This window comes from Trachypithecus francoisi, unplaced genomic scaffold, assembly GCF_009764315.1.
Source record: "Trachypithecus francoisi isolate TF-2019V2 unplaced genomic scaffold, Tfra_2.0 Lachesis_group6, whole genome shotgun sequence".
Lineage (NCBI taxonomy): Eukaryota > Metazoa > Chordata > Mammalia > Primates > Cercopithecidae > Trachypithecus > Trachypithecus francoisi.
In genome coordinates this window covers 4027650-4041188 of record NW_022681471.1, presented here as the reverse complement: position 1 = coordinate 4041188, position 13539 = coordinate 4027650, and the positions used below count along the sequence as shown (strand labels likewise).

Below are 13539 nucleotides of genomic sequence, written 5' to 3'. Positions count from 1 at the left end.
TCAAGAGAAAGATTGGAGGCAGGGCAGGGGACCAGAGAGAACCTCCCTTGTTGGTACAAGCATACAACAAGGGATCAGATGCCACTACAGGAAAGACACGAAGTCCTGTACCAACCACTGCTTGAATCTTGTTTCAAAATACTTAACTTGCTGGTGAAAGGGCAGTAAACGGTGTCATCCCCAGGGCACAGGTAAAGACAGATTGTTACTAGAGGGAAGACAGAGGAAAGGTAAAACTCTTCACGTCTAGAGGAAGGGTAGGTAACAGTACAGGGCCCAGGATTACTTATCAATCCCGTTAGAAGTCTCCTGCTGCTGGAAGGTGGAGTGAAATTTATCTCCCACACAAAACTCATAATACAAGATTCAGGTTTGGCTGCCATAAGGAATATGGCTCAGAAAACTGAGAAACACACATCTGAAGACCAGGTTCATAGGGCCTAACTGAGACTGAGTTTGAACCAGAACAATAGAGAACTCTCTCTCCATGTCCCTAACCTATCAAGCATAAATAACCAGCAAGAGAAGTCTACCACTAGTCTACTGGCAAAATTATGCAGAGACTCCCTGTATACAGCAGACATATAGAGACATCAGAAAGCTAAGGATAGAGCACAAACTTTGAGAAAACCTCTACAGAAACTCCCAGCATTCAATCTCAAGACAAGCTAATGATAGAGGATGTTGCCAGTGAATACCCACAAGGTAACCATAGCAAAAGTAAAACATAAAACCTCAACCTAACTCCTGACTAGATTAATTTAGTTCCCCACATGAATTTCCTGAAAAGGACATATAAATTTCCAGATGTAAATGCTATTTGCCTTGGTCTTTCTTATTCTACATATGAAGATGTTTGGCTTTCAACTGAAAACATTACAAGACAAAAAAAAAAAAGCAAAAACATCCCATTTTGAAGAGACAAATCAATATAATCAAATTCAGAGATCAATCAGATGTTGAAAGAAGCAGACAAAGATTTAAAAATAACCAATATGAATATGATAATCTAATAGAAAATGGGGACAACATGCATAAACACCTAGAGAATTTCAGCAGAAACATGGAAATTATGAGAAAGACACAAATAGAAATTCTAGAGAAAAAAGAGCACAGTATCAGAGATAAGGAATTATTATGAAAGGTTTATAAGCTGACATTATATAGCCAAAGAAATAATCATGGAACATAAAATGGATGAATATATATTATCCAACCTGCATGTAAATATTTCAAAAAGCATGTAAAAAGGGAGGAGAATTGCATATCCAAGAGCTCTGAGGTGATACCAATAAATCTAACATACACGTTATAAGTGTAGTTGTAATTCCAGGAAAAGAAAAAAAGAAACAGTGTAAATGAAATGTTTGAAGAGGCAATGGTCAAGAATTTTCCGGAAATAAAGAAAGACATTCAATCCACAAATGCTAGCAAGATACATAACTCCACCTCTCTGTTTCTTTTTTTCTAATTTCCCATCTCTTTCTGTCTGCGACAAACCAAAGAGAAAAATCAAATTACACTCAGAGTAAAAAATATGAGACTTATTACAGACTTCTCCCCAGAAACAATGAAAAAAGAAAAAAATAAATTGTCATTTTTGATGTATAAATACAATAAAACTGTCAATCTAGAATTCTATGCTTATTGAACATTTTTTAATAAGATGAAATCAAATATACTTTTAGACAAAAACAGCTGAGAGATTTTCTATCAGGAGAGATGCACTAAAAGAAATGATAAAGGAAGTTCTTAAAGCAGAAGGAGCACGACATCGAGCAGGAATTTGAATGTACACAAGAAATGAAAAGCTCCAGAGAAGATAAAAATATCACCATATAAAACATTATTTCTTATGTTTGACTTTACTAAAAATAACTGAATTTCTAAAGTAACAGTAGTAACAATATATTGTGCTGTATAAATAAAACAAATAAGTAATGACACAAACAATAACAGTTAAAAACTGTATCTACCTGGTGTCTTTCTTGCTATTAATACACATGAAGTAGAGTAACATTAATACATATGAAGTAGAATAACATTTGAATATACCCTGTGATATGTTAATTGTATGTATTGTAAACCTTTAAAAAATGCCTAAAAACATAGGTACAAAAAGTAAGCTAATAGTGTAGTTAAAGCAGAATCATAAAGAACATTCATTTAGTATCTGCAGAAATGGTAATATAAAGTAAGTGACAAATGGAACAAGTAGAAAACAACTAGTAAATTGGTAGAGGTATATTCAACTATATCAATAACTGGATTACATATAAATTGTTAAAATATCCCAATTTAAATGAAAGAAATTCCAGATAGATCACAGAATAAGACATAACTAAAGGTTATATGGAAGAATGTTCTTTTAAATATAAAGATGTAGTTGGTTTAAAATTAAAAGGATGGAAACATATTTACCATAAAACCTCAAGTTAAAAAATAACTGGATTGGCCACATTAATATAAGATGAAGCAGATTTTTTGTAAAAAGGAATAATACTAGGGAGAAAGATGGATATTACATATGAATAAAAAACACTGATTTACCAAGAAAACATAATGATCTTAAACATTTAGGCACCTACCAACAATGCTTAAAATTACATGAATGAAAAACTGATAGAATTGAAGAAGAAATAGACAAATCCACAATGATAGTTGAAGATCTCAAGACTCTTCCCTCAGTTACTGATAAAAACAAGTAGGAAGCACATAAGTAAGGCTATACAAGACCTAACAACCTTGTTAATGGATCTAACCTGTTTGGCATTTGTAGATGAAGCTACACAATAGCAGCAGAATATGCATTCTCTTTAAGTACACATGTAACATTCACAAAGATAAACCATAATATGGGCCATAAAGCAAAAAGTTACAAAAATTGAAAATATACAAATCATGTTCAGTAATATTTTAGAATGCTTAAAAAGGAACCAATGAACAAAAATAAAAATCTAACAAACAAAAATCACTGACTCTGCCAAATGCTGATGAAGATGTGGAGCAACATGGTTGATGGAATTGTGAAATGCTACATCTCCTCAGGAAAAAAGTTTAACATTTCTTATAAAGTTAAATATATGCTTGCTATGAATTACATAACTCACTACTGCATGTTGAAGAGAAATAATAATGTAAAAATACACAAAAGTCTGTACCAGGATGTTTCTTTTGTTTTTATTATAATTTCCAAAGCTTAGGAAAAAACTGAAGTTCCTCGATTAGTGATTAGATTTTTTAAAATTCTGAGAAATCCCTATAGTGGGATACTACTTGGCAGTGAATAGGAAGGAAGAAGTAGGTTCTGGCCAGAAGATAATAAGGTAAAAATATCTGTACATAACATGTAAACATAGGAAGATTTTGAAATGTGGAAAGAAGAATAAGGCAGAATACAAAGGGGACTTTGGGACTTCAGGAACCACGTGGCGTTTATTTCCGTGAGTTTTCTAATTAGCTTTCATAGATCTTAAAGGAGTACTACAGCAGTCTCCAATCTGGTACCAGCAACAGGCACAGGCAAAAAGAAAAATCGTGACGAAAAACCTGTTTTCTCTCCTTGTACAAAGGTTTTGGTCTATTTTATGACAGAAAAAATAAAATTTCTCCATTCCGTCTTTGTCCGTCTTTGGTTTTATAATATATACAATCAAGCCTTATATTGATAATTTACCACAACAACCGTACTACCTCCAAACTCTATTTAAAACTACCTCCCACGTACCCTGAACTTTGTTTCTGGTAAATAACTTTATCCTGGATTTCTTTGTCATATCTGTCTGACAGAGTATTACAACAGAGTTCTGTCCTCGTAGCATACTATACAACATGTGAATGTTAACAATATGATTAGCCTGTAGTTGTAGGTAAAGAATATTAAATTCTGAAGCTCCTTGTCATAGATTCACTTGATATTTTCAAATTTATAATCATAAAAGCCTAGAGGAAATTTTACAGACTCACTATACTGGTTCTGGGGAAGTTTTTCTGTGTTCAGCAGCACATCAATAATCTCTGGCTTATCCGCTTCTTGGACAATTAGAAAAAGAATACCAATCATACTTGATAATGAAGAAATGCCTAGCCAATCATTTCAAACTAACGTCACTAGAAAGGTTCTTGCCATCTCTCCTCACCCAGGCTCTGGCCCATTAGTGGTACTTGAGCAGACAGAATAATACTCTGAAAATTAATAATTCCATCGGCCATATCCCTTTTATACAAGTTTCTGGAATCATGTCTGCAAACATACTTCTGAGCTGCATAATTCATGGCTACACTATTTAAATAAGCATGAGGGAAATAATAGCGGTAAGTCCTCTCAAACAGCGGAACCTAACACTGAAACTAGGTTCTACAAGGGCCCAGGCCAGTATGTGGATGTCTGGAGGGAACATCTGATTGAAAATATGGGTATAATGTATCTCTTTAGTAACATTACTTCATCTTTTTATGTTAAAATCCTTTGAATTGTTACCTCTTGAAAAGTGAGAATCAGGTCAAAAGAAATGACCTGTGAAATTACAGATAGATACAAATAATCTCAATATATGGAATGTACACCCAGAATATCCTGGTAACGCTTGCTTTAAGAAATGGTATACTGGTTTTTACTTGCCAAAAGACACTGACTCCTTTATTTTCCTCCACCAATGATAGTCGAATGTCTGTCTCCTTCCTACTAGTCAAGTCTTGGTTAGAACATCAAAGAGTTTCTCTTCTATGGAATTGTTTATATTTTCCTGACTCACAAAGCACTGGTATCCCCAGTCCAGATAAGCTATTATTAGGAATGTCTTTGGTCATGAGCACTGAAATCAAATGCATGCTCAGGTTTTACAGCTCCTGAATAATTTACTCTGATATTTGAGTCCTTGTTGTTGGCTGTCATTGACCTGTTCCTTCTTAAGTCTATGCACCTCCTGCTCTAGTTCTTGTACTCTTCTTAGGAGATTTTCAGTCTAGTTTTGGTCTTTGTCAATTTCATCCATGATATGACAACCTCAGGAATAAGCAAATCGTATAGGTCCACTCCATCTGCTTAGTCATTCATCATACCTGTAGCCAATTCTCTGATTGGATTGTTCTGTGCCTTTATACTGTTGAATATGGAGAGTTCTTTATATATTCTAGATACAATACCTCTGTCAGATATGTTATTCTCATTTTCTCGTAGTCTACAGCACGTGTTTTCATCCTCCCTACAGGGCCTTTCATAGGTCAAAAGTCGTTAATTTTGATGAAATCTACTTTATCAAATTTCTTCTTTCATGAATCGTGCTTTTGGTATCAAGTCTAAGAACTCTTCACTTGGCCTTAGAGACCAAATATTTTCTCTACAGTTTTATACTTTACATTTTACATTTCAATCTGCCATCCATTCTAAGTTACTTTTATATAGGGTATGAGATTTGTGAGAAGGTTCATTTTTTTGAATATGGATGTCTAATTTCTCCAGGATCATTTGTTAAAAATACTATTGTTCCTCCAGTGAAATGCTTTTGCATTTTTGACAAAAATAGTCAGGCATATTGGTTTAGGTCTATTTCTTAGTTCTCTAGTCTGTTTCATTGACCTATGTGTCCATCACTTGGCAAGCACTATGCTGTCTTCATTACTCTGGCTATATATTAAGCCTTAATATGAAGTAGGGTGATTCTTCCTGCTTTATTCTTGTGCTATCTTTGTAGTTTTGCTTGCAAGGTGATACTGAACTCATAAAATGAGATGCAAAGTGTCCCATTCTCTTCAATTTTGTGATAGAAATTGTAAGTTGGCACTAACTCTTTTTTAAGTATTTGGTAGAATGTTCCAATGAAACCATATAGGCTTAAGTATTTCTATTTTAAAAATTCATTGTATTAGTCCATTTTCACGCTGCTGATAAAGACATACCTGATATAGTTTGGCTGTATCTCCACCCAAATCTCAACTTGAACTGTGTCTTCTGGACTTCCCACATGTTGTGGCAGGGACCCAGGGGTAGGTAATTGAATCATGGGGTCCGGTCTTTTCTATGCTATTCTCATGGTAGTGAATAAGTCTCATGAGATCACATGGTTTATCAGGGGTTTCCGCTTTTGCTTCTTCCTCATGCTTTTCTCTTGCTGCCACCATGTAAGAAGTGCTTTTTACCTCTCACCATGATTCTGAGGCCTCCCCAGTCATACAGAACCGTAAGTCTAATTAAACATCTTTTTGTTCCAGCCTCAGGTAAATGAATATTTAACAAACTGTGGTACATCTATACCACAGAATATTACTTACCAATCAAATAAACAAACAAACAAAAACAACTATGATGCACACAGCAACTTGAATGGGTCTCAAGATATTTATTCTGATTTTTAAAAATTATCTCAAAAGTTTACATAGTGCATTATTCAATTTATGTGACATTCCTATAATGATAAAATTAGAAAGATGAAGAACAATTTACTGAGTTCCAGGGATGGGGGAGGGGAAGAAGTGGCTGTGGTTATAAGTGGTTAGTGTGAGGGTTCTTCATGATGTAAATTTTGTGTATCCTGACTATAGTGGTAGTTATGAAAAATCCTATAGGTGATAAAATTATGTAGAACATACACACATACCTGCACACACATTTGTGCATGTAAAACTAGTGAAATCTGAATGAGGTGAAGGGATTTTATTGATGTTGATCTATTAATGTGATACTGTACTATGTTTATAGCAGACATTACCATGAGGAGAATCTGGGTGAAGGGTATAAGGCATCTCTCTATTTCTCCCAGTTGCCTGTAAATCTACAATTATCATGAAAAAATAAAATTCAAGTTAGTTTGGGGTATCATTTTAATGCTGGTAAACTCTCGATAAAATAATAAAAACTAACATAAAAAATATAATACTGATGTATGAAACAACATTAATGACACTCAAAATTATGCTGAATGGAAGAAGCTAGATAAAATTAAGCACATAAGCTGATCCCATTAATCTGAAACTCTAGAATTGTAAACTAACCTGTAGAGACAGAAGGCAGATCAGTGATTGGGAATTGGGAAGAAGTGGGAGGAAAAAACACAAGGTGGCAAAAAAAAAAAAAAAAAAAAAGAAAAGAAAATGCCCAATGTGGTGATGGGTAATGTTCTTATTTTAATTGCGGTGATGGTTTCACAGGTGTATATGTGTCAACTCTAATTAATTGTGTATTATAGTCAGTTATATCTCAATAAAGCTGTTTAAAACAAAACCAAAAGATGCCAGACACTAGGACCAAAGTGTGAAGTATCTGAAGAAAAAAAGTGTTCTACCTTTGACATAATTAGTGTATTTAAAACCAAATGGGAAATGCTTTTTAATGCCCCTCCTCAGTAGAACATATTTTCAGTAATAATCATAAATTAAAGCAAGAAATAATAAGGATTAATAAAGAAATATGGTGCGTTTCTAGTGAGCATTATATATATATGTATTAGTAAAAGTAAAATATAAAATGGTATTTTAAGAAAACCAAAAATCATGCAAAATGGACAAATTAGTCAATTAATAAATTATCCAAATATGTAACATTTTATTTCCTTGAATTGGTCTGTAGTTTTAAAATAACTATTAAACAATTAAAGAAAAATAAATTTTACTTTTAAAGATATAGTTCAAATTTACAAAGTATTTTTTGTTTAAATGAAGTAAAGGTTTGAACTTCTCAGACATTTATACCTTGTCATTTATACTTTGTTTCATTAACTTAGGCATCATCCAAACAAGTGGTCACATGGAAAGACAGCACATGAAAAACTCAGATTATTTATTCTTTTATTTTAAAATCAGTTGCTGTATATTGTTTTAGAAATATTGCTTAAATGCTGGTGTATGTGTGTCATACAGGACCATGGATTATGGCTCAAAGTGCACTGCAAGAAATACCAGATCCTTAGGAGCTTGCTTTAGAAGGAAAAAGCAACTGAGTCAGGTGATATCTGAGGCCAATGGTATAACAGGAAATTATCTGCATTAATTTCCTTGTAGAATGCAATCAGTCTTCATTAAAATATAATGAGAAATTGTGCTGTTTTTAGACCACTCCCATAGACACATGATTAAAACATATTGACCACAGCAATCTTTTAAAAAGTAAACCAACAAAACAAAGTATTTTGGGGAAGGAAAGATAGTTCTAAGAAGCTGGACTAGAAAAAAAAAGAGTACATACCTTATGATTCCATTCTTAAAACCTCTAGAAAATGGAAACAGATAGTGAACAAATCAGTGGGTCTTTTTTAGAATGATGGTGGAGGTAGGGGCAGGGAAGAATTGCCAAAGGGCATGAGAAAACTTTAGGGGGTAATGGGTTTGTTCACTCTTATAGTTGTGATGGTTTAACAAGTGCAGATGTGACAAAACTCATCAAACTGCATACTTTTTCAGCATGTGCAGTTTGTCATATGTCAATTATACTTCAGTAAAGCTATTGAAAAATGATATTCTCTTTAGGGATAAAAACAACTTTGGAAAAATAAAAATAAAAGATGGAGAGAGAGAGAGAGCTATCTTGTTTTAAAATTCTGTGTAGACAATGCTCTCATTCACTGCCTGCACTAGAGGTAGACCACTCCCATTACCCTGCTGCGCCCTACGCTTCTTAAGAAGGTGAGCTAGTCAGTGTTGGATTTGTGGTATCTAGTAACCATTATTTCAGTCCTTCAGGGGCTGCTGGTAACTTTTAGAGATGTTTGGCCCTTGGAAAGGCATTTGGTTGCTTATGTCATAGGGTGGGGTGTATCTCATACCTACCATTATGAGGTAGATGGCCTGCAGGTTATTTGTCTATTTTTGGGGATAGTACTGCCACCCACACACCTCACCCCATACAGGTTCTGACAATCAATACACTGAAGTCACGCCCCTCTTTCCCCACCAAAACACACACAGGTAGAAACACCAACCCCCTTTACTCTTTGTGTATTAAAGTTTTCAGGAAATTTATCTTCAGTGCTTAGTCCTGAGCCAGACCTTATCCCCCAGTTTCCAGCTGTGGACCTGTTGGTCTGGCCTCAAACCCCACAGAAGCCACCTCCCTGCCTTCCCACACACACCTCCCTCTTCCCCTCACTCCTTCCTCCCCCACCATCAAGGAACTCACAGAGACATATCCTTTGGATTCAGGTTGATTTTATTTTCATGGTTTTAACCTGTTGGTGTAGAATTCACTGTCTGTACGTTTGATGACTTTTCAGTGGCAGACCTCTAGAGACATCACAGAGCTGAGGTGTCTCTTCTCCCTTTGAAATTATTGGCTGCTCGTGTCATCACTTGAAACGGTGGCGTTCTCCACAGTCTTTTGGTCTTTGTCGGCCTCTTCTTTCTTCATTTTTTCTTTCAGCCGGCGATAGTGACCACGCGGTATTGTTCCCCTAGCTTTCTTAGGTTTTCCTGTAGGGGTGTTAGTTTCAGAGGCTTTTTTGCTGGCGCTTCCTTGAAGGGGTCTTTTCGCTTTCATGGTGGTCTTTAGGCCCTATAGGGAGGATCACAGTCAGGTCAGAGGGCATTGGTTTTGGGAAAGAAGGTGGGAAATGCATAGGACTAGGCTTCATGAGAAGGGAGTGAGTTGAGGAGGGGGTTTGTGTGAGGCAAGGAAAGGATAGGGGTCTTGGGGTGGCGGAATCAGTGGGGCAAAGAGAAGGGGCTTGGGCAGGATCATCTTACCTTAACGCCACATCTGGACCTTCGCTGACAGGGAGTCTTCCCCTTCTTCCTCCCTTTGGTACTTGGGATTGGTGGGGTCTGTTTGTCCACACCTTCATTAGGCTCCTGTGGTTCACTGGTCACCTTTGCCATGCTGAAGTGTCCCAGTGGTCTACTCAGAGCTCCTGATCATGCAATATATACCCCTCCCAGCACAATGAGGGGCCACACCCTTCAACTTTGATTGGTCAGCAAGGCACTCTCCCAGCCAATAACAGCTAAGGGACACTAAGACATCACAAAGCACTACTCATGTCACCTCTATGTGAGAGAGGGGTGGGAGGTACCTGAGGAGTCTTAGTCATCAGAATGTACCACTCCTGCCACCTCTGTCTTGGGGGGGGTGATATAAAGGCAAGGGTAGCCTAGTGGTAGAAAAGAGGCTTTTCTATAACAGCCTCTTCTATGCCTTCCCAACATGAACTACCGTCCCTCCTCATATACCCATGTTCAATTGTGGTGGCCCACATAGCAGACAGTTTCCTTTAATCTATTCCCCAAGGCCACACCTACTCATTGGTTTATTCTGCAGTCTCCCTCCCTAAGTCATTAGCTGTTATTTTTGATATTTTACCAAAAATCCCTCAAAAAAAATGGCTATATTTCAATGTTGGTGGAGAAGTGAGTAATTCTACAAACAAAAGACAGTTCCCACAAAAATAAATCTTTCTACCTATCACATTTGGCATTAAAGGCAGCTTATTTTCATTAATTTCTGCTAGCCCTGCAATTGATAGAAAGGGATTAGAATTAACTGTCTATTTATGAAGGTTGCTTTTATCTTTACTTTTATCCTATTCTTGGACTCTGACCACATTATCATTATTGATTTTTGACAGGTTATTTCGCTATTTTATTGGATTTTTCTTTCTCTCTTCCTAGTTTCTCTTACTAATTTCTTTCCCACCAAAAGGCACCTACATGTGACACACCTGATGTGTTTGATTTTCTTTCATATGTTTTAATTCTTGTTAAACATATGGCTTTGTTAAACATGTGCATGTGTGAAAGTGTAGCATTGTACTTAAGCTGCTATATGCATCTCTTCTTCTTTGCTTTTAATGTTGCATCGTGCTTGTTCATTTTCTTCCCCCTTTGAGTGTAACCTATGTTGACGCTGTTCCTTACTGCTACTAATGGTGCCGCTATGAGCCTTGTTAGTAGCTCATGACCCTTTGTGGAATTCTGCCTATATTTCTTTAAGGTGTATGTTCAGGAATAGAATTTCTAGGTAATAGACATACATAATTGTCTTAGTCATTTCAGACTGCTATAAAAGAATCCTATAGACTGGGTAGCTTAAACAATAAACATTTATTTATCACAGCTCTAAAGGTTGGAACCAAAAAATCAGGATGCCTCTGGTACCAATTTACTATATTAGTCCATTTTCATGCTGCTCATGAAGACACACCCGAGACTGGGAAATTTAGAAAATAAAGCGGTTTAATAAGCTTACAGTTCCACGTGGCTGGGTGCCTCACAATTATGACGCAAGTTGAAAGGCATGTCTCACATGGTGACAGATAAGAGATTTATTAAATTACAAATTCATTCTCTTTGTTATAGGACAAATTATGTCACCTATATAATTTTATTAAATTTATTTTTGGTAGTTTGTGTTTTTTTAAGGAATTGATCAATTTTTTCTATATTTTTGTATTTATGAGAATACAGTTGTTCACAGTATTCTCTTATTATCTATTTAATGCCTGCAGAATCTGTAATGCTATTTCCTGTTTCATCCCTGATATTGTTTATTTGTTGTCTTCTTTTTTTTAAGCTGTCAGTTGTGCTAAAGTTTTACCAATTTTGTTGACGGTTTTAAAGAAATAGCTTTTGGTTTAATTGATTTTCCTATTTTATTCCTGCTTTTCATTTCATTGATTTTTGTTTTTATCTTTATGATTTACTTCCTTCTGTTTACTTCAGGTTTATTATTCTCTTCCTTTTCTATATTCTTTAGGTAAGATATTAGATCTCCAATTTGAGACATTTCCTTGTTTCTAATGTTAGCATTTAATGGTATAAATTTCTCTCTGGATACAACTTTAGCTGTATTCCACCTGTTTTAACATGTATATTTTCATTTTTATGTAGTTCACATATTTTTTATTTCCCTTGAGACTACTTCTTCACCCACTAATTATTATAAATTATTTAGAAATGCAGAATTCAATTTCCAATTGTTCAGTTTTTTTTGTATTTCATTATAGTTGCTACTTTGATTCCATTTTGGTCATAGAATGTGTTGTCTACACAACACATTTCAATTATTTTAATTATTTATCAACAATTTCAATTATTTTAAATTTGGTAAGGTTTGTTTTATAGTCCATCACCTGGTCTATCTTGGTACATGTTCTGTGGACGCAGGAAACAAATATATATTCTGCTGTTGTTCAAAGAACTGTTCTGTATGTGTCAATTAGATACTGTTGATTGTTGCATTGTTCAGTTATTCTATTCTTGAGGATATTATGTCTACTACAAGTTCTGTCAGTTACTGAGTGTTTAAATCCAACTGTAATTGTAAATAAGTCTATTTCTTCATTCATCTCTGTTAGTTTTTGCTTCATGTATTTGAAAGCTCTATTGTTTGGTTGCTACGCATTCAGTATAGGTATATATTTGTGGTGGATTGATACTGGTATAATCATGTAAAGTCCTTCTTTGCCTTTATTAATTGTCTTTGCTGTGATCTTTACTTTATGCCATGTTAATATAACTATTCCTACTTTTCATTTTTAATCGTGGTAAAATACACCTAACATCAAATTTCTATCTGAACCAATTTTTATTGTATAATATTGTACAGTTGTGTTAAGTATATTCACACAACGAATCCAAGAACTGTTGTCGTATTGCAAAACTGAAACTCTATTCCCATTGCACAACTCCTCAATTCCTCCTCTTCTAGACCCTGACAACCACCATTCTACTTTTTGTCTCTTTGAATTTAACTATTCTAACTACCTCACATAATTATAATTTTACAGTATTTGTCTTTTGGTGACTGGCTTATTTTATCTATCATAATGCTCTCAAGGTTCATTTATGTATAAGGCCAGAATTTTATTCTTTGAAAAGGCTGAATAATATTTTATTGTATGTATATACTTCAATTTGTCTATCCATTGATGAACCCTTGGATGCTTCTATTTTTTGCTTATTGTGAGTAAGGTTGCTATGAACATGGGTGTACTGATGTATCTTCAAGACTCTGCTTTTAATTATGTTGAGTATATACCCAGAAGAGGAATTGCTGGCTCATGTGAGAATTCTGTTTTTACTTTTTGAGGAACTATCATACCATTTTTCATAGTTGCCACACCATTTTACATTACTACCAACAATGCACAAAGGTTCCCCTTTTTCTACTTCTTCGTCAGCACTTTTTATTTTCTGTTACTTTGATAGTAACCATCCTAATGGTTGTCAAATGGTATCTCATTGTGATTTTTATTTGTATTTACTTAATAATTTGTACCGTTCAGAATCCTTTAATGTGTCTATTGGTTGTTTGTATATTTTCTTTCCAGAAATGTCTATTTAATTCCTTTGCCTGTTTTTAAGTTAGGTTGTATTTCATCGTTAAGTTGTAGTTCTTTTCATATTGTGGATATTAACCCCTCATCAGTTATATGCTTTGCAAATTTTTCCCCTATACGGCAGGTTGTCTTTCACTCTGTTGATTGTGTTCCTTGATGCACTTAAGATTCTCAACTGTCATACACTCAAATGTATCTATTTTTTTTTGTTGTCCATTATTTTTGTGGAATAGCAAAAAAAAAAAATTCATATCTAATAACAGGAAGCTTTTCTTCT

At 34.9% G+C, this 13539-nt stretch overlaps 1 protein-coding gene across 1 annotated transcript; it reads right to left on the bottom strand.

The window, feature by feature from the left end:
- Positions 1–9134: 9134 nt before the first annotated feature.
- LOC117078166 (uncharacterized protein CXorf51A-like) lies at positions 9135–9889 on the bottom strand. The gene is made up of 2 exons (XM_033201646.1): positions 9673–9889; positions 9135–9481 (listed from the first exon to the last, which is right to left on the bottom strand). Exons 1-2 carry the CDS (start codon positions 9802–9804, stop codon positions 9257–9259), a joined length of 357 nt encoding a protein of 118 aa, XP_033057537.1. The 5' UTR covers positions 9805–9889; the 3' UTR covers positions 9135–9256.
- Positions 9890–13539: the final 3650 nt, after the last annotated feature.